The sequence below is a fragment of the Dioscorea cayenensis genome, chromosome 19, assembly GCF_009730915.1.
Source record: "Dioscorea cayenensis subsp. rotundata cultivar TDr96_F1 chromosome 19, TDr96_F1_v2_PseudoChromosome.rev07_lg8_w22 25.fasta, whole genome shotgun sequence".
Lineage (NCBI taxonomy): Eukaryota > Viridiplantae > Streptophyta > Magnoliopsida > Dioscoreales > Dioscoreaceae > Dioscorea > Dioscorea cayenensis.
Window position 1 is genome coordinate 20,712,664 of NC_052489.1, and position 21,949 is coordinate 20,734,612.

The following is a 21,949-nucleotide window of genomic DNA, read 5'->3' on the forward strand; positions in this document are numbered from 1 at the left end:
TTTGGACTCAAGGCCATTTTATCTTTTCACTACTCAAGTGGATCTTGTTCTTGGATGCTATGTGTTACATAATTTCATGAGGAAAATTGATCCAAATGACATAGTGATGCATGAAGATGTAGGTAATGAAGATGAAATACCTACAAATGATAGGCCTAACACGTAAGGTGAACGACGTGAGGCTCAAAGTCGGTGGAGAGAACTACGTGAGAACATCAAAGATGAAATGTGACATGCCTATATTTCATGCGGATGCACTTCACAAGTGCCATTGTAATGTTGCAAATGAGTTTGGTTTTGTATTTGATGTTTAATGTCTTGTACTATTAATTTTGAGCAAAGATCTATCTTATGTAAAATATGTTCTTTATGTATATGCCATATTTTGAAGTTCATATTGCTATTGCTATGAATAGCATGATTTCTGATTTGATGATTTATCTTGTTGATTATGGTTTATGCTGGGCGTGAGTTGGAGTGGTTAAGATATAAAATGATGTGTGAATGGAGAGATATAAAATGAGTTGCATGAATTGTGAGTATAGAAATTTGATATACTTTTTGTTCATTATTATTACTTCATCACTATATATTTGAAGTTCATTATTATAGCAATATGAAGTTCAACTCTTCATCACCAGGCTCGTGTCTTTCATTATTAATGTTACAAATGTTTGTTCATTATTATTACATATGCACTACTGAATGTTTTGCTTTGTTTCATGTTCTAATTTTTTTTTTGTTTTGAATTGCCAATGTATTTTAAAGATGTGTATCTCACGTGCTACTGCCAAAGGAGTACAAAATAATAAGTGTAAAGGAACGCCAAATAAAAGATGGACAAAAAAAAAGGATAATGTCTTGATACCATTGCTTGCAGACATGGCAAGAAGTGGTTTTAAGGTGGATAAATCTTTCAAACGTCAGGCATTCGTAGAAGCAGCAAATGTTGTCAATACCAGATTTCTGCCGCTTGCATGGATGCGGAAAATGTGGAGAATCACATCCGCACTTTGAAGCAGAAATATTAAGATATCATGAAACTTTATGAATCTCAGTGGTGTTGGTTGGAACGATGAGTCAAAAATGTTAGTGCTTGAAGATGAGGCTTATCGGACATTCATGGAGGTATATGACTTTTATTTATTTTTGTTATTTACTTCAATATGTCTCATGGCTTCTGCTTGGCCGGGGGACAATAAGGTGAAGAAAATCTAACACTATAATTTAATGAATGCATAAAAGTTTTATGTGATATTTTCCACAGGGACAACCAAAAGCTAAAGAATATTTAAATAATCATATACCTTTTTTTTATGAGTCTCCGTTAGTTGTTGGAGCTGATCATGCCACTGGTGATCATGCACGGACCATTTACCACCAATTTGGTTGTACGATGTTAGAGGATTGAGAGTGCACCCCCACCTAATACGTTAGTGGATTGTAAATCCATGGATACAGGTAACCTAAGACATGAAGCACCAAGATCATGCACAAGCAAGAGCACTGATAGGGCTAGCTATGGACCAAGAAACAATGGGGACAATGTTGCATCAAAAAACATTGGAGAAAAACTAGGTGAACTGGCTGCATCAATTAATGTTAAGGATATAGTTGATATGCCCTAGACCCAATCTCTTATGTAATAATTTGAATACATTTCAAACAATGCAGTTTGTTTAATATATATGGCTTTATTTTATCATGTTAAGTGTTTAATATGATAATGTCCTTGATTAAATTTAGAGACTTTTCATTATAATGGAGATCATAATAATGAGAGTTAAGTCTTAAACTATTTAATCTAAACAAGGTTCTTGGTCACGGGATCATTAAGAATAGGACATTAGTGATCCGTTTTGATCAATATATGTGTAATAGTCTCTATAAGATAAAGATTAGTTGATCTCATTAACTAAATCACATATATAGATGATGCATATGAAGATATGATCATTGAACTGACTCAATTGAGGATTCCTAATGGTTAATTTTACCATAAACTGTCAATAGGATATTCTCTTGAAGAATGAGATATAATAGTTCTTTTGACCTGAGATCATCATAGTAATTAACAAATTATTTATCATACTTTGATTCTGGACATCTATTGTCCTAGGGCAATAGTTGAAAAGATATTAGGTATGATTAAATACTTGTAGAATTAATTATTGATCAAGATGGAATCTGTTAACTCTTGGTAATGAGTTTGAGCTCTATGTTGTCATTATTTATAATGACTATATTAAGTCCTTGGCCAAGGCAATTGAATGAAGAAGAAAAGAGTTTCTTAAGTCATTCGTTGGTCGGTTATAATTGATATGAAACATAGTTGGTAACCTATTGGGATTTGACAGTCCAACCATATCCTAGGGTTGACCCGGGGCTTTATAGACAGAAGGAAAATATTACATTATTCTTCAACGAGTTCTTGAAAATATTTATATATTTCATGCTATCCGGTCGTTAAGGAGTGTTGTTGGACACCAACCTTAATTAGTAAATTAGTATGACTAATTTGCTACCGGCTTAGCATTGAACCTATGGGGTCACACACTAACGAGTGTTCTAACCTTTGCTAAAGGATTAATTATTTTATTATTTGATAATTAAATAAGATTATTTGATTAATCAAATAAATAAATTAATTAGTCCAAATGGAATATTATTATTTTCTTTACTAGCATAGAGAATATAATTAATATTAAAGGACAAATTGAATGATGATTGCATGTGATGGTTATGATTTTGGGAAAACCAAAAACCACATGAATGCTTGATGGTTATGGTTTTGGGAAAACCAAAAGATGGTTAAAAAATAATAAAAATGAAAAAACCAAAGGTTTGGAGAATATACACAAGGCCTCATACATTGGCTTAAAAAGATAGAGATGAAAAGTTAGGAAGAGATTTTTTTCTATTCAAGTGAGAGTAAAAAAGCTACATTCCATCAAGAGAGTTTTGACTCTCAATCAAGTGAGTTTTGAGAGTCAAAACCTATAATTCAAGTTGTTCGTTGATTCCATTTTGTCAAAGGGTTGATAGCAAAGGTTGGTCTCGGTGTGGATACGCATAGAGTCTTCGCATTATCGAAGAGGTTTTGAGCGAAAAGAAAAAGGGAATCTGCTTCAAAAGGTATGTTTTAGATTCGATCTATTACTAGTTAAATGAATTTTAAATACAAATAGATCCGCCATTGGATTATTTCGCCTTCCGCTGCGTGTTTTAAACACCGAATAATCCTTCAATTAAGGCATCTAGAAAGAAGACGTGGAAAGAAAAACTCTTCGATGCTCTATGGGAAATGGAGAGTTATGATGACAATGATATGGAAATGGTTTTTGAGAAGTTAATCCAAGACAAAAAGCAAGCTGAAAATTTTTACTTGAGAAAGCCATCCCTTCGGAAAAGATGGCTAGATAATTTACTGCTTCTGTGAGAGATGCTTGTCCATGAGGGGGTCATCACATTAGGTATGTGATTTTAATTTGTATCAAAATATTTAATGTTCATTTGTTAGTGTCTTTGGCTTGTCCTTATTGTAATGTTTTTTTTTTCATGAATTAGGTTGTTCTTTGGTTAAATGGTGGACGTCAATCTTTTATGTTAGTGGATGTTTATATTATTAGAGACCATTGCTATTTTCTTATGTCATGATTATGTATTTGCATGAATTTTTATGGATGTTGTTTTGTTGTGTGGATAGTTATAGTGTTATGAACCAAGAGATGTTGTTTGCTTAAATGGATTTGCTTATGTGATTTTTTTCCTCAAGTAATTTAATTATATTGTCATGAAGTAGGATGCATCATTTATTGTCTTTATAAAATCTTTATGTCTAACAATTTAGTTTTCTTGTCATAGAATTTCATGTTGTATTTAAACCACATGGAATTCCTACTACATATTAGGAATTTGACAAATTTAATTTTCTTGTCATACAATGGATTTGCTTAGGTGAATTTGATGCCATATTTGAAAAAAATCAATAATAATGAATTTAATTCACTAATTAATTAAAAGTTAATGTAAAAAATCCATATCATATTTAGGGATTAAAATTTAAATTTGTGGATTAAAAAATAAAAATAAATAATCAAATGACTTTTAAAAAATAATTATGAATTTTTAAAATTATTAAGATAATGAAGTTTTTGTAAAAATATTAAGATAAGTAATTTTTTTTAATTGTTTTTCCACTTTCCTCCCTTTCGTAGAAAGAAACATCTTTTGGAAGTCCATACTGAAGTGACATCACTTCATGCTAAATGAACACAAGAAGTGGAAAAATGAGCACTTCATGTAAGTGACACTTCTTTCAAAATGAACATCAGAAATGACACTTCCTCCCACTTCCCCACTTCCCCTCACTTACGTTAAAGTTAATGCCATTGCATAGTTAATTTGAGACTATAATTATTATGACAAAATACATCATGTCCATAAAACAATAATTAACAAAGTCTAGACTAAGCAAATACTAAATAAATCGCCAAGTAAAAATCCTAGCAATCATATGATCTTATTTTGTATAATATCAAAATAATCAATTATTTACACTTGAACCGATAATTTATAAAAATTATCAAATAATTGAATAATCCAGATAATTCAAAAATATAATTAATTAGAAAGCAATATCATTAATTAGAAAGCAATCAGAGAAATATAATAATCAGAAATCAAATAAAATATCTAATAATTCAAAAAATAAATAATCAGCTAATTTAGAAAAATATCATTAATTCAAAATTTTAAATAATTAAAAGATAATTCTGAAAATAATAATAATTAAAGAAACACTAATTGACTAATCAATAGTAATCTAATTATCCAAAATAATTAAATTCACAACTTTAGTTAGTGTCAAAAGACGTATATACATCGTATAATTTTTATGTGGAAGTACCTAATACTCGTTAAATTTCCAAAATCCAAATCAGAGCCCAACCCAACTCTCCACAAAAGATCCTATAGACATAAAATCAATTCAATAATCCTAATATATATTACAAGTCACAAGCTCAAACATATCTGGCCGAAATGACAAATAAGTTGGAGACAGAACTTTCTCATTACCAAACTTGTGGCTCCACATAAAAAGATAACTAAGAATAATGAAAAAGAAAGCCATACAGACTTCCAACCTGACACTAATTAACATGCTAAACCTACTCATACCACGAGTAATATAAATTATAAGTGGGTAAGAAAACTCTCCACTTCCACAACATTGAAAGTTAACTTATAAACAGATCATAGATTCATAACACAAAAAGCTTATCCCAAACATCTACGCACGAGTTTTGAGGACTATTAGAAACACTTTTCTTTAAAAATAATTTGTCAATAATAGCATCTCTAATCTAAAGCAACCAAACTTCACAACAAAACAACAACTAAAGTTGCTATGTTTAACATCTAATCATGATCAGCGGGCCAATAAGGGTTCCAGATTCCCTTGATGCAAGATTTCAACAAGAAGATTACATACTTTACTAACTTATGATCATAAACATCCATGATCACCTAATTTCAAGAACTTTTCCTGGTGTCAGCAGGTTTGCATATAGTTCTGAATTTTTCTATATTTTTAGTTTTGTAACCCACACAAATATATGCACTCAAATAAAAATCACCTCATAAAGTGAAAGTAAACCAGATATTCTTAGAACTCAGATAATCCTTATAATCTTACATTTATGTAGATCTAAGAAAGCAAGAAATCCCCTACCATCAAGAGCCTAACCAACCATGCATTAAACACAACATATGCCTATCAAGGCCATAGATCAACGACTGCCTAGACTAACATGAAACAAATCCCTAAACACATTCCTACAAGATAATTAGAAGCCACCTATCTTCTTCCCTTTGCAGCTAAGCTTATGATCACAATGACCTTGAACCTCGCCGCCAAGCCCCACTCACCACAAAAATTTGGGTAAAGAACTCTTGAATCCCTGGATCTCTTAATGCTACAATAAAAAATTCTAACTGGACACGTTGGCGCACAATAAAAAATTCACTACACACACGAAACAATTGGAAAGGGCAGTTACTTAAGGGATAAGTAAAGATCTCATCCAAATTTAAATTAAATAAAAAATCAAACTAACTTAAATAAATTGCCTAATTAAAAAAAAGGTGGGGCCCACAACCAAAATTCAAGTCTAGCAAGAGATGGCAATTTCTATGGGTTTGATGGGTACTTGCTCTATCCAAATCGTAATAGAACTTGGCTAGAAAACACTTTTAAGACCTTTGAATGATTTGAAAATTCAAAATTAAAACATGAGCAAATTTGAAATAGGCATGGAATTTGACCCCAAAAGTATCCAAAACCAGAGAACAAAAGTATTCAAAACCAGAACCCATATTATATATCAGCCTACGTCCTCTAAAACCATTCATAAATCTTGTATCTACTAACCTTGGTGCTGAATTGTTGGATTTCAAAATTTACTGTGTAGATAAATAATGTTACTGTGCTTATAAATAGTAGCACAATAAAAAATAAGATATCGATGATTTTTAATTTAAATCATGGATCGTGATTGTAATAATAACTTCAATCAATCTCTATCGATCCCAACCCAATTTCTATTAACACTATAAATTATAAAAACAACAAAAGCACCCGCTCTACTCATTTCTTAACCTAGTAAAAAGTTTTGTAGATCGCTTTACGATGACTGCAGTGACAAAACATATTTATCCCTATGTCTTTTTTATCTCTTCCTTTTATCAATCGCAGTACGTTCTATGTTAGTAATTGACGTATACTCATAATATATATATATATATAACTTAATTAATTACTATTACTATTTAAAAGTCTTTTGCTATATTATCTTATAAAGCTTAATTTGGATTTCAAAATTTACTGTGTAGATAAATAATGTTACTGTGCTTATAAATAGTAGCACAATAAAAATAAGATATACAGTATTTTAATTTAAATCATCAGATCGTGATTGTAACAATAACTCAATCAATCTCATCAGTCCAACCCAATTTCTATTAACACCATAAATTATAAAAAACAACAAAACACCCGCCTACTCATTTCTTAACCTAGTAAAAGTTTTGGCACTGTTCACAGCACTGTTGACAAACATATTTATCCCTATGTCTTTTTTATCTCTTCCTTTTTATCAACTGCAGACGTTCTATGTTAGTAATTGACGTATACTCATAATATATATATATAACTTAATTAATTACTATTACTATTTAAAAGTCTTTTGCTATATTATCTTATAAAGCTTAATTTTATATATTTTCAAAATTAAAACCTTATAAAGCTTTTTTTTTTTTCCATATTCAACTCAAACATAAAAAAAGCATTATCTTCTCTTCTCTTCTTTTCTAGAGGGGGAAGGGGTTTTAAGTTTTGAAGTTTTGAATATTTGAGGTATTTTTAGTTTATAATTTTTTTATCATGTTATAGAAATCAGCTTATCATTTTGTAAGATTTGTTTGGATATCCTACTTTGTACTAATTGGTTGATAAAATTTATTAGCTTCTAAATGTGATTTTGTAACTTGTAAATGACTTGCTTTTGTAATCATGCCCAATTTTAAATGTATATGTTTATTTCAAATTTGAATTATATAAATAGATTTTATGTTGTAATTTTTAATATTATATGAAAATTTTTATTTAGTTATTTTATTAAAATATTGAATATCAATATATTGAAATTCTCTAAGGTTATAATTTGTTAAGGTTATGAGTATAATTATTTGAAATAAATCAGTATTAATTTTATAGAACCATATAATTATTTTTTCTAATTTAAATATTAAACAATGCAGTTTTGTGATGGACGGGTTTGGAAATTTAGGTAAAAAGTATGAACTGTTTTGGTCTGATTTAGGTTTAAAAATTTTAAATAAGTTTGAGCTTAGATTTTTTTTTTTATTATTATTATTTATTTTTTTTTTGACAAAGGCGAAAAGCACCAAATCAAAGAACATATAGATGTAGAGGTACATCAGTTATAGTGAGAGCTTAGGAATTGTATTTTCCATTGTTATAGCACCATTGTCATTCATAAGTCTACCATCTTTTTCACTTGCAACCATAGTCATTCATTGGGTAACAAAGGTTGCGTTCATGCTTTTATTTTTATTATCATAGTCTTAATCCCATGAACATCTTGTTGAGCTAGATTTTTCTCTCTCACACATGCATTTCATCACCAGGGAATGTATTTTTCTTTTATTTTACATTTTAATTTTAGCTTCTTCAATTTTACTTATCTCCTAGCTAATTTTATAGCTTTTAGATATCTTCACTTCAATGGATGTATTTTGGACAATTGATTGGATTTCCCTTTATATGTATCTTTAGGATTTCACTAATTCATAATTATCTTAATGTCAACAATTTCTTTTATTGAAAATCCAAACAACCACAGTGTTTTATTGCTCATCTCTTATTTTTTCTCTCCTTTACTTGGGTCAATACTAATGTATGTTTATTGTTGAGACATGCTAGGTGAGGGCGTTCTACACCTGAGTTAACTAGATGCTAGAAATTTTTACATGGAGGAAGTGACATCTGTCTTAGAGTAGTATTTATTAGGCGTGGACCCAAGCTTAGAAGTTCTAACTCATATAAATTGTTTTAGTTAAATTGAATTGCATGCTATAATCTGTTGGGGTGTGACCCCATGAATAAGTGGGCATGTGTCCACAATTAATAAAAAAAAAAACATAATGGAAAATATGTTAACATTTGAAGTTACCTGTGCAAGAGAGAGAAACTATCATAAGAAAAGAGCAAAATTGAGAATAAGTAAAAATAAAAATAAAAGGAGCTAAGGCAAGATGATGTCATATGGATCTCACTCAAACTTTGGATATAGGATCCTACAAAAAACTATCTTTATATATCCGGTTTGATCCTTCATTTAATCTCTTTTTGATGTTTTTGTTATCCACCTCCTATATTGATGATCCATGTGTTGTTTGAGAGTCTTTCTTGTGATTGTCAATGCAATTGTGGTGTATACCTCTAATTGAATATAGAGATGACCTTATTATCTCTTGACATAGTGGAAAATGATTTTAAGTGGCTTTAGGGTCTCATGATCTTTTACTCCTAGATTAAAGGGGTTTTCCATGCTAAATCATGTGTCTCACTTGTAATTGTTTGATCCTTGATATTTATTGCATCTGATTCAGCTTTTGTACTCAAAGAGGGAAATAATTGAGATCTTGGAATTCTCATAATTTAGCACAACTGCTACAGTAATCAAGCACAAGCGGTGCAGATTACAAGTTCTTGACCAATCCTAAGAGTTACACAGGAAAGATGCGCGCCTGTGTACAAGTTGGGTTCCTATAATTATAAATAGAAGTTTTCAAGGGTTTTAGGACATCCGATTTTAGGCCGAGTTTTTGGGAAAAAAAAAAGCAAAGAATGATTGGTTGGGGTTTGAAGGAGCTTCCACGGTATCAAGGAGGAGGTTGAAGGAGTCACCGGAGTGATGATCTATTGGCGACGATAACGGCTCACATCAACTCCAACATCATGGCATTGAGAGGGGGTTTTCTTCATACGTCTAGGGTTTTGGAGATTGATTTACTTTTTGTATTGATGAACCTAAGCCCCATGGAAGGCTAACTTCCTTGGGTGCCCAGATTGATGTAGCTTGGGAATACTTTTAATTTGTTATTTCTTTTTAATATAGATTACCTTCGGCTTTCGGAGTATCAAGAGAGACTTTACCATTATGATTTCATATAGGAATCGGAGATCTATGGGAGGAGATCACACATAAATGAATAGGTATCAATGATGCTCGCTAGTGATAGTTATGATGCCATATACCTTTCAATTAGATACTTGGTAGTTTATCTCCAATTCTTAACATGGAAATCATATAACTCATTGCAATTGTGCAAAGATAGGGGTAGAAGAGATCCACCTCTACCATAGCATAGGATTAGCCACTAAGGAGTCTTGAGAGAGCACTTAGTATATTTTCAATTTCCTTCGATCCGTTAAGCTTAGGGGTTTATCTTTATTGAATTGCAGTACTTTATCCTCTAATTTCCCAAGTAAAGTCAATCCGGGTATTATTTCATCCATTGCTTCTAGTTCACATTCCCTTTTATTTGGTTCTTTATTTCTTTTATTGTTTTTGTCTTTGGAAATCAACTACACCTTTGATTAGTAGTTAGCTAACGAAGATAGAGATAGTACCAGTAAGATTTAGTCCTTGTGGATTCGATCTTGCTCTTTTGCATATATTACTTCGATTGACACATACACTTGTGTGTGCACTCACGATTAGTCGATCAATCATAAACACTTTTTTAGAAAAAAAAAAACAACATAAAAAAATCGAGTGAAAGTCACTTAAATAGAATTGTGGGCTTATTATCCTCAATACATATATAGTAATCCTCAACACACTTTTGTCCTCACTTTAGATGAACTAAGGTTCGAACCCGTCCTTTTGGTATGATACACTCTATGTAAGGAACTCGGTGCTAATAGACTCAAAGGTTATTAGTATTTGTTTTTCTTTTATAAAAGAAGGAAAATACACACACGTATGTATGTATATATATATATATATATATATATTCAAAGATTAGGATTGCACAAGTATTGAGCTCCTCCCCACGCAGCCCCAGGCCTCACATTTACAGGCTTCAAAGTTGCAGAGGGGCCAATGCACACATAAGAATACTTCCCATACATCTCATGTTCTGATCCTGGACTGTAAACATATAGTTCATCAAACCCAGTCCTCTGCATGATAACTGAGTTCCTCCTTCCCTGTTTCATCACACAAATTCATCAAATTTCAACTTTAAAATACTCTTAAATCTGCAGAAAATTTAAAATTTTATTGAATCACCCTGTCCATTACTGAGAATTGCCTTGGAGCAGTTGTGTAAATCCTGCTGAAGTCCCCTGCCATTGATGCACAGTCATCATCTTCTTCATTCTCAGTATCTGGGAAAACATTTTCCTCATTTTGTGGTGGAGGAATGATGCTGAAATTTGAGATTAATGGTTGTTTGCAGAAATAACTTGACCCTTGTAATCCAACAGCAAAAGTTGCTTCTGGTGAGCTCACTGTGAGATGGCTCATGAGAGAACCTATCATTTGGATAGATGATGAACTTGAGTTTGTGATTGTGAGCTCTGAGCCAAGAAGAGCTTCTTCGAGAGTCACAAGGTATATGAAATCTACCATTTCTTTTGAATCACTAGATTTCAGCTCCACCTGCAGTTAATTTTGCAGATATATCAATTCAATTGTTAGTCAGGGATTGTGCTTTTTTACTGCTGAATTAAGAAATGGAATTAATTTGCTGCAGAATTCTCAGAATAAAAAAGAAAATATACTGAAGTGTACATAGGAAAACACCTGAATGTACTTATCAGAGCTGCCTCTGACATCGTGAAGAGACCAAATGCTTGGAGACCACCGAAATCCTGCATCACCGGCACAATTAAAGTTCATAGACACTCCTCCTTGGATAACAATTTCACCAGCATCCTTCTGAGACACCTTTGTGTGCAGCACTTCAACAGTGCCACCATGCCACATTAATGGTTTGTAGGATGTGATGAGACCACTTGGTAGCATCAAACTGGCCTTGCTTCCATTCTCCAATTCCATCTTGATGACACAACTGTTGTTAATGCTCTCAAAGCTGACTCCATGGCCACTGAATTCCTTCTCATAGTAATCCACGTCAAAAGATACTGTATTGGCTGTGCTTGAGGCTATCGATGATCGATTACTCATACTAATTTTGTTTCTGCAACTTTGAGATTTGTAGACAAGATGTGTCTGTGAAACATTGAGATTCTTTGATTGAGTTGAAAGTGGGGGAAGTGTGAAGTTTGAGAGGAAATGACCAGTGCTGGCCATGGACAAGGCCTAATCTGAAAACACACACTTGAATGGGTTATGAATGAATTGAAGTTTGTGGTTGAATTAAACATTCCCTTATCTTTTTAGATAAGAAGACATGGCCAAAATATCTTGAATGATCTTTTTCCATAAAGGTTTTTGCTGTAATTTTTTTATACTGAAGTAAATATTCAACTCCATTGGAATTGGTTGCAGATATTTGAAAGACATATAAATTTGAATTGTATGAACGAGAGAAGAATTGGAAATAAGAAAAGAAACCAATTTCATATATTTGTAAGGCATATACATATTGATTTCTGAAAATTAACTTCATAAATTATCGTGCTCAATAACTTGAGCTCCTCTCCATTCCTCACCAGGATCCAAGTCCACAGGAACAAGCATTGAAGCCGCCCCAGTGCAAATGAAGTAATCCTTGCCGTATTTTTCTGACAAAGCACCAGGACTGCAAATATAGAAATCTTCATATCCAATCCTAATCACTCTAAATCCAAGTCCACTTCTCTGTGAATTTGATCACAAGCTTTAATCAGTAACTAAATTCTTTGATGATAAACACAAATTAAATTTCAAGCAAATACCTGATCAATTGTCTCAAACTTTGAAGGTGGAGTGTTGTAAACTCTCTTCAGTCTTTCCATTGGAGGTGCAGCGTAGACTCTACTGTGTTTTTCTCCCAAAACAGTGTACAAATTATCTTCAACAAGCCAAGATCCTTCTTTATTTCCATTATCATTGTTGGTATTAAACAATGACCAATTTGGAGGTTCTTTTCTCATAGCTTCGGCTGGAGATAAGATACCAAATACCGATGAAAGTGGAGGATGGCTGCAATAGGAGCAGCCTCGAAGACCTTGAATTGCTGCACCTCGTCGGCTTTTGAACCTGAGATGGCTTAACATTGCACTTTTTAGCTTTACAGTATTAGTTCCCTGGTTTTTCACAATCACTGCTGTTGCCATGCAAAGAAGAGACAGGGTGATGACATATCTTATGTCAAGTGATCCATTTGCATTGCTGCTGCTTAATTCAACCTGAAAATAGATTTAAAACTGAAGACTAATAACAAAATCAAAGAAAACTTGACTTGTAACATTAAAACTGAATATTGGGACAGAATTGGCATCCGAATGCAGAGTATATAGAGAAACAATTAAAGCTGATCAAGATTGAAAACTAAATGATAGAGAAGTAATACCAAATTAGAACCAAAGATTGAAAGAAAGGATACCTGAACTGCATCAACTGAATCAGAATCTGAATCTTTGACAGTCCACTGAGAAGGTTGCCAAGGAGAGCCATCTTTGGAAACATCATGGAGGACCACACTGAGACCACCTTTGAGAGGACAACCAGAATCCAAACCAGTGGGAATGGTGTAAAGCAACTCCTCGAAGCCATCTTCTTTCCAGTAAACCTTTGGCTTGTATGACGTGATAAGGCCATCTGGTATTCTGAGAGAAATAAAGCTGCCATTCCTCACGGTCAGCTCAACTGTAGGCACACCGCCAATGTCCCTAAACTTTACGCCTTTCCTGCCAAACTTCTCTTCAAGGGACTGAGGAGAAGCTTGAGTTGTAGTGCTGGTGGTGGTGGTGGTGGTTGTGGTGGGAGATGATGATGATGATGATGATGATGATGATGATGATGAAGCAGAAGCTCTGATGAGGTGGTGAGGACTGGGTCTAGGGAGATGGAGAGAGAGGAGAGAAGCCATGGAGGAGAAGACTTCTTGTCCTTGTTCCACAGCATATGAGAGGTTGTTCATTATCCATCTCTCTTTGTTTCAGGCATTGATAATGTTTTGTTGGCTTCTTTTGATCCTCTTTTCCTCTTCTTCCATTTGAGACAAAGATATATACTTTGTCTGTTTCACCATTCACAGCTTTTACTACAGGAGGGGGGAAAACCAAGTGATTGCCACCTGAATTAGCTGCCATACTAATGTTTTTTTCTTCCATGCATATATCTCCTCCAACATTTACTATCATGTCAACAGTAAGTTATGGATACAATACAAGGTTAACTTTCACAGACAATCTAGTGTTAATTTTTTTTTTAAATCACTCAATTTTTATCGAATAGCATTTTTTTTAAGTAAATCACTCAATTTTGGTAAAATATCATTTTAATCACTAAATTTTGATTTGTTTTCAAATGCTCACTAAAGTTACTAATCATTTCAATGCCAGGTCACCGATGGATTAGTAATTTCATTTACTGACGTGGAGGCAAAAAAAAAAACCTAGTCAGTGTACCATCAAAATAGTCTTCATGTCAGCTAATGAAGATGCTAATCTATTGGGTGACTTGCTGCTGAAATGATTAGTAATTTTAGTGGGCATTTTAAAACAAATCAAAATTTAGTGATTAAAATAATATTTGACCAAAGTTCAGTTATTTACCAAAAAAAAAATTATAATTTAATGCTTATTCGCAGAGTTTTATAAAAAAATGACACTCTAAGTCACAATTTATAAGAAAAGATAGCAAAAATAGAATTTGAATATGAAATTTTTTTTTTTTTGAGTTTTGCCAAAATGGATAAACTTTATTTATTAAAAATGTTGCTGCTGTGTAAAATAAATTTATCACTTTTTAATATATATATATATATATATATAATTTTGGGGTTGTAATGCATGTTATAATTAATCTTGCGTTTTTAATGAACATGAATATGACTTTTTTTAATACCTAGGTTTTTCTTTTAATTTTAATTTCACTTTGGTTTAATATTTACCGTAGCTTCATGCTGGTCTATTACTTCATATTATATTATAGTCATGTAGATACATGTTGTTGCACAGGTATTGTAACTTTGAGAAGAGTTCCTTATTTTCTCAAAAAACATTCACTCTTATCCTTTAACCAAAAGAAACTTGGGGAAGTTCCTTAGCTTCGGGCCTTTCACGAGGTTTTTTTTTAATTATTAAATTTGGAGAGGAATTAGAGAAGGTTTGAGGGAGAATGTTTGACGAGATTGATTAGATTGAAGAAGGAAGATTAGCAAGTGGCCGTATTTTGCTGTATTTTTTCATATTTTGGTTTAATTTGTATTAAATGCAGTTGAAGTTGCTTTTGGATTCTTTAAACTTAGCGTTTGAATTTAGTTTGTGTAAACTAGTAAAAACTCTTCACCTCCTCAACAGTTGTAGTTGGAAGTTACTATAGCTAAGGAAGCCATATATATATATATATATATATGATAAGGGTTAACACAAGCATATGTGCCAATCAAATAGTAAAGTGTGCATTGGGGCATGTATCAATCCACAAGAAAGATTGAGAGCACTAGTACTAGTCCTAATTCCAAAAACTAACTTAATCAAAACTTGTGATGTGTGCAAACAAAATACGAAGAAAGATAATGAAAAGCATGAATATGAAAAGTGAATCCATTGAGACTCAATAAGATGGAATGCTTGGGAGTAGAGTCCCTTTAGGGTTTTATAAGTCCAGAACAAAAGTTGTATAAGTATAGTAATCCTATTTGAACCGACATAAATCTTAGAATATACTAAACCCCTCTTGCAAGTGTGAATAGTAATTAGTTCAGTACAGTGCTGATACAGACACCCCACAACCGCATTGCACTCTATGAAGTCTCAATGTGAATTTAATAAGAATTCATAAGTAGACAATTCTTCTTGCAAAGCAATTGTCCCAAATCCCATACATAATAGAAAATGCGACTTCTCCTAAAATTTATTCCCTATGATTGCAAAGAGCATGAAATTACTTGTTAAATCACTTAGAAGGTTGAGGGAGGAGAACTCTCGACTCCAAAGTACCCTATACATAATAGAAAATGCGACTTCTCCTAAAATTTATTCCCTATGATTGTAAAGAGCATGGAATTACTTGTTAAATCACTTAGAAGGTTGAGGGAGGAGAACTCTCGACCCCAAAGTACCCTATTATTAGGTTTACTTACAATATCCTCCAATCTTGGTTAGTCTACGCTAGGTGAGTATTTCTACTCATCACAAAACACATTATACAATAAAACTAAGGTTTTCGCCTTGATAGCATTCAAGACATTAAAAACACTTAATTGAATTCAAATAGAAATGGATTTCAATTAAAAAACAATTAAAGCATAAAGATCTACAACCAATGTCAAAATAGAATAAACCCTAAAGAAATTCATGCAATAGGGCAATTAAAAAAGAATACTTTCATATGAATAAAAGATTGTTATCAGATTGAGTTTCAGAATGACTTGTAAATAAGTGACAAGCCTTTTATATAAAACGAAGAAACAGAGACCCAAATGGATTATTTATTATGCATTATTTATGTGTTTTGACAACCTATCAATGTGCTAAACAAACTTATGTGATTTATTAACTAAACATCAAAAGCAAATAAGATACCCAAATGTGCAAAAATGTGTACGAGAAATAACTGCAAAAATGTGCAAACACACATGTTAGCTATCAGCTAATATCTTTAGGAGATTAAGTTAACATGATTCATGTTAGCTATCAGCCAATATCTTTAGAGAATATCTACACTTTTTGATGGCCCTAAAAAGCAAAGCATAAATGTCAAGATACATTTTTGACGGGTTATCTGAAGATTAAAATGAAAACCTATCCCTAATGCTCTCACTGAAGCTTATAAATCCGATGTTGAACTTGCAATGCCAATTATCAACCAGAACAAGGTATTGGCACATATTAACTAAATAAACTCGATGTATACAACGCTAACTCCTAAAAAATAAGCATCATCATCGTCAAAAGAACATCCAAAACCCTAGAATTTCAGCAAACACCGGATCACAGCAACTAATAACATCAATTGTTAAGGAAAAAAGTGTTAAAAAAAAAAACCAGAAGGACTGTTCTCCAGAACCAAAGGGCACCACATATGCAAGCATCAAAGGAAATAGGGATATCAAACTAGGGTACCTCGGCAGAGTGGTCGATGGGCACAGAGTTGCCGATGATGGGGATTCTACCAGCGCCGGTGCAATACCACCAGATCTTGTAGATCGACTCAAGGAGGAAGCAAGGGGCGATGAAGAGGGAGAGGAGAGGAGACGAAATGATCGGTTGAGCTGGGTTGTGTAGCCGAGACAGATACGATTGCTCTCGATGTGGACTTTGTCGAGGGCTAGGAAGCAGTGGAGGCCATAACGGCGGATGAAATAGGAGAGGATGAGGTAGGAGAGGGTGGAGGTGGCGGTGAGAGGTGAGAGAGAGCTTGACGATGGTGTCGAAGGAGTGACGGGTTAGGGAGTAGGAGAGGAGGAAGTGGGAGATCGCGGGGATGACGATGGAGAGGATAAAAAATAGAACCCAGGATGTTAGGGTTCCCTAGATGCCGAAGCCCCCACCGCTACCAGAGTTTTGGTAGAGGTAGAGGAAGCAAAGGTAGAGACGAAAGCTACAGAGGTCGTCGTAGGTGGATTGAGAGTGGGATTGGGATCGGCCTGGCTTTCTTCCCGGCAGAAGCGGTGCCGATTGAAGATGGTCCGCCATTGTTAGGGTTTCTAGGGTTTGGAGTGGGAGAGCGGTTTGATGGGCGGTGGGAATAAAATATAAATTTTATTCATATTTATATTTAAATAAAATATGAATTTTTTAAATCCGTTTCTAGTTCCTTTCTATTTGAAACGAACTAAAAACGGATATTTTTATAATATTTTACAATATTAAAATAAAATATAAATTTTTAAATCTGTTTCTAGTCCGTTTCTATTGGGACTAGAAACAGATATTTTATAATATTTAATAATATTTAAATAAAATATGAATTTTGAAATCGTTTCTAGTCCCTTTTGATTTGAAACATATTAGAAACGGATATTTTATTATATTTAATAATATTTAAATAAAATATGAATTTTTAAATCTGTTTCAAATCCCTTTGTATTGGAAACGAACTAGGAATGGATATTTTATAGCATTTAATAATATTTAAATAAAATATGAACTTTTAAATTCGTTTCTAGTCCGTTTCTAATAGAAAGGGACTAGAAACGGATATTTTATAATATTTAATAATATTTAAATAAAATATGAATTTTTAAATCTGTTTCAAATCCCTTTGTATTGGAAACGAACTAGGAATGGATATTTTATAGCATTTAATAATATTTAAATAAAATATGAACTTTTAAATCCGTTTCTAGTCCGTTTCTAATAGAAAGGGACTAGAAAGGATATTTTATAATATTTAAATAAAATATGAATTTTTAAATACGTTTCAAACCCCTTTGTATTTGAAACGAACTAGAAAAGGATATTTTATAATATTAAAATAAAATATAAATTTTTAAATCCGTTTCTAGTCCGTTTATAATAGAAAGGGACTAGAAACGGATATTTTATAATATTTAATAATATTTAAATAAAATATAAACTTTGAAATCCGTTTCTAATCCCTTTGTATTTGAAACAGACTAAAAACGGATATTTTATAATATTTAATAATATTTAAATAAAATATGAATCTTTAAATCCATTTCTAGTCCGTTTGTAATAGAAAAGGACTAGAAACGGATATTTTATTATATTTAATAATATTTAAATAAAATATAAATTTTTGAATCCGTTTCTAGTCTCTTTCTATTAGCAACGGATTAGAAACGGATAATTAGTAATATTTTAATAAATTATATTTTGAAATTGTTGTTTCTAATATGTTGTTATTAGTAACACATTAAAAACAACTTTGTGTTACGTTTTTAAATTAGAAAGGGAGATTTATTCCGTTTCTAATCAATTGTAATTAAAAACGGAAGAAATTCCGTTTCTAATGTTGTGTTTCCAAATATGCATATTCTTGTAGTGAAAGTACCCCGGCTCCGATAGAACTTGGAAAGCCTTATTGGATGCTAAAGTTATTGTAATTACTTAAGGAAGCACAATAATTTGGTTGCTATGGTTTCGATGGTTCGAGTATTGCAGTGTGGTTAAAGACTAGTTGAATAGAGATGTGGCGACATTTGAAGATATAGGACTTAAAGATTAATGTACATATATGTGTGGTGCTATGGTTTCTAATTTAATGTACATATGTAAAAAGTTTCACGAGAAAAGAAAAAGAAATGGTAACAAATTGTTAAGTCTTTCAAAATTCAATATTTGGTTACATATGATTTTTTCCCAAGAGTATGCTTTGCTGTTAAACATTACTAATCTATGTTTTCTTGATTTAGGAGCTTAGAAGTGGAAAGAAAATGGGATGTTTTGAGTTTTTCAAAACGACCCATACTAGAAAAGATGGATCATATTTGAATAAAGAGACAGAAGACATTATGGAATTAAGTCTTTACCATTATTCTTCTTTTTATTACTTTCTTCACAGATGGCATTTGTTAAAAACCTTTTACCTAGATTATTTTTTTTTTCTCGTGAAACTTTTTAATATATTATCTTCTTGGTGGTAGAACTTGAAGTCCCATGCATTTGCTCAAGTCAGTTGCATTAACACGTGGGTCTTCAAGTTCTTCTACCAAGACTCAGGCCTTCAAGTTCCCCCACAAAGACTCATTTTGCTTATCGAGTAACAAAGTAGCTATATTTAATGTCATCTCATCTTTAAGTCCCATACCATTAAATGTTGCCATAATTTTTTTTAGGGTGAACAACCTAAATAGTCCCTTACCTTTTCATGTGTTTCTGTTTCGGTCATCCAGTTTTAAAAAATTACGATTTGGTCCCCTACTTTTAGTTTTTTTATTACAATTTGGTCACTCGAGCATACACCATTAACAGCGATCACATGTGGCATATTACGTGACACACCTTTTCTTTGAGCTGGCATATGCCACGTGTGATCACTATTAACGGCGTATATTTGGGTGATCAAATTGTAACAAAAATTAAAAGTAGGGGACCAAATTGTAATTTTTAAAAACTGGGTGACCGAAATAGAAACACACGAAAAGATACGGGACCAATTAGGTTGTTTACCTTTTTTTTTTAAAAAAAAACCATATTGACACCACTTGAATCGTTGAAATTATAGAAACCAAGTTATCATGTTTCCTTAATTAACTTTAACAACTTCAATGTCTGGGAAGACTGCCCAAGTTTTGCTAGAGCTGGGGGTACTTTAGATGAAGATGGTAATGGATCTGAAATATATACTGGTTGCGTATGAGGTTACACCCAAAACATGCTCTAATAGCTTATAAAAGCTCAATACTTCTTATATATCAGTTGTCTTCCTTGAGAATCCCAATAGGTTCTAAAAGCTTGAATTCTTTTGATGAAGGCTATACAACTGCTGCAGAAGTAGTAGGTATATGTTCAAATTAGACAGATACGACCAAAGGGTTTTGCTAAGGCAACACATGGAAGGTTGAACTTATTTGTCCAAGAATACTCAACCTAAATGGTTCACTACCTTTTAGTGTGGTTCTATTTTGGTTAGTCAGCTTTAGAAAGTTATGTTTTGGTCTTTTACTTTTAATTTTTATTACAATCTGGTCATTCAAACATACACTATTAACAATAATCATATCTGGTAAATATGCTACATGTGATCACATAGTATGCCACATGTGATCACCGTTAACGGTTTATGCTCAGGTGATCAATTTGCTAAAAAAATCTAAATGTAGAGGATCAAATTGTAATTTTTTGAAACTGAGTGACCAAAATAAAAACGCATAAAAAATAAAAAAGTTATTTAGATTGCTTGATATAAATTTAATAATAATGCTGCATAGTGAATGTTTTAAATTCCTATGGTTGATGGTAATATAAAATCTATGGGAATTAAATTTATCCAAAATTTTGGACAAATTTTAATGAAATTGAAAAACTAAAATATGTGTACCCTAGCTATAAATCTTGGTTGAGAATCCTACATATAATATTTACTTTGTATCACCTTAATTTTAAAATAATTTTATTTTCACTTGAAAAGATGTATCAAGTTTCTTGATATTTTCTATCTAATTTAAAAATAAAATATTAAATTTAGTTGCAAAAGTTAAATAATCCTATTCAAGCACAAAGAACCTGAAAAAATTGATCTAAAGCAGACTCAAGTTAAATTTTTTTTATGCTTTAAATTTTATTTCAATACAAAAATTAACTTGCAAGATTATAACAAATTATGGCATTATACTCAAATATACTATTTCAACATATATTTTAAATGCATAATTAAATTATAAAGTCTTCTATTTTATTTTGTCGTTTGTGTGAGGGAGAAAGCATGAAGTTTTATTATACTAATTTATTGATCTAATTCTAATTCGAAAACTTCTTAAAATAATAATAATAATTTTTATAAATTTAAGTATTCAATGCCACATTTTTATCATATTCATAAAATTACTACTGGAAATATTTTCCCGAATTTATTTTTAATTACCTGCAAAACATTTATTTAAATGCATTGAGCAATTTTAATATTTATCATAATTGGAAGTTCAATCACACAGAACACTTATTACATGAACAAAAAATTATAAAAAAAAAATCATGTAGTCTGGTATTTATTATTTTATATCATTTTTTTTATATTCTTTCCTCGGTTGATTATCACTTACCAATATGAGCTATCATTTCTGAAAACACTTCAACAAGGTAAACTGATGGATAAATTGATAAAATATTTGATTAAAATAAATTAATACATTTGGAATTAAATCAAAATAAATAATTTTTTTTATGAATGTGGAAAAACGACATTAGAGCTTGCACATACGCAGAGTTAATGTATCAAGTTCTTTGTGATCCAAAAATAAGAAAATTTTTTTAAATTAAAATAAATAAAATATAAAATATAAAATATAAAATATAAAATAATTTATGTTATTTTCACTCTATTACATCCAACAGCCGGCACAACACTGCTTCCACTACAAGCAAAGCAAAGTAGTAAACCCCATCGGGTGGGAGCAGGCTCAAATCATTATCATCAACTCAACACGAATCTCCATCCTCTTTCAACGGCTGAGATTGCGAGAGTATCATCAGCGCACGTGTTTGTTATGGTGTTCTGGCGGTACAACGTAAACCATCTCGCTCCCTCAAATAATCTCTGAGAAAAAGAATAAA

At 32.0% G+C, this 21,949-nt stretch overlaps 2 protein-coding genes across 3 annotated transcripts; both read right to left on the reverse strand.

Moving 5' to 3' along the window:
* Positions 1 to 10,495: 10,495 nt before the first annotated feature.
* On the reverse strand, positions 10,496 to 11,952 carry LOC120283818 (protein NDH-DEPENDENT CYCLIC ELECTRON FLOW 5). 2 transcript variants are annotated; one of them, XM_039290571.1, is made up of 3 exons: positions 11,400 to 11,952; positions 10,896 to 11,255; positions 10,496 to 10,801 (listed from the first exon to the last, which is right to left on the reverse strand). In XM_039290571.1, the coding sequence occupies exons 1-3, from the start codon at positions 11,907 to 11,909 to the stop codon at positions 10,607 to 10,609; spliced, it is 1,065 nt and encodes a 354-aa protein (XP_039146505.1). In that variant the 5' UTR covers positions 11,910 to 11,952; the 3' UTR covers positions 10,496 to 10,606. The 2 variants fall into 2 exon arrangements, with proteins under 2 accessions (XP_039146505.1, XP_039146504.1); XM_039290570.1 differs by having other exon boundaries at positions 10,884 to 11,255; positions 11,400 to 11,950.
* A 208-nt stretch (positions 11,953 to 12,160) lies between these two features.
* On the reverse strand, positions 12,161 to 13,727 carry LOC120283727 (photosynthetic NDH subunit of subcomplex B 2, chloroplastic). Its single transcript, XM_039290449.1, has 3 exons — positions 13,147 to 13,727; positions 12,497 to 12,949; positions 12,161 to 12,419 (listed from the first exon to the last, which is right to left on the reverse strand). Exons 1-3 carry the CDS (start codon positions 13,681 to 13,683, stop codon positions 12,225 to 12,227), a joined length of 1,185 nt encoding a protein of 394 aa, XP_039146383.1. The 5' UTR covers positions 13,684 to 13,727; the 3' UTR covers positions 12,161 to 12,224.
* Between the last annotated feature and the right edge of the window lie 8,222 nt (positions 13,728 to 21,949).

What these genes read in the sequence shown, in the direction of transcription:
- LOC120283727 (XM_039290449.1), bottom strand. Translation starts at nt 13,683, where the DNA reads ATGAACAACCTCTCATATGCTGTGGAACAAGGACAAGAAGTCTTCTCC. An exon ending in ATTCAGTTGATGCAGTTCAG is followed by an intron (nt 12,950 to 13,146) that starts GTATCCTTTCTT and finishes ATCTATTTTCAG; the next exon opens with GTTGAATTAAGCAGCAGCAA. An exon ending in AGTTTGAGACAATTGATCAG is followed by an intron (nt 12,420 to 12,496) that starts GTATTTGCTTGA and finishes TCAAATTCACAG; the next exon opens with AGAAGTGGACTTGGATTTAG.
- LOC120283818 (XM_039290570.1), bottom strand. Translation starts at nt 11,909, where the DNA reads ATGGCCAGCACTGGTCATTTCCTCTCAAACTTCACACTTCCCCCACTT. An exon ending in GCTCTGATAAGTACATTCAG is followed by an intron (nt 11,256 to 11,399) that starts GTGTTTTCCTAT and finishes AATTAACTGCAG; the next exon opens with GTGGAGCTGAAATCTAGTGA. An exon ending in AATTCTCAGTAATGGACAGG is followed by an intron (nt 10,802 to 10,883) that starts GTGATTCAATAA and finishes GTGATGAAACAG; the next exon opens with GGAAGGAGGAACTCAGTTAT.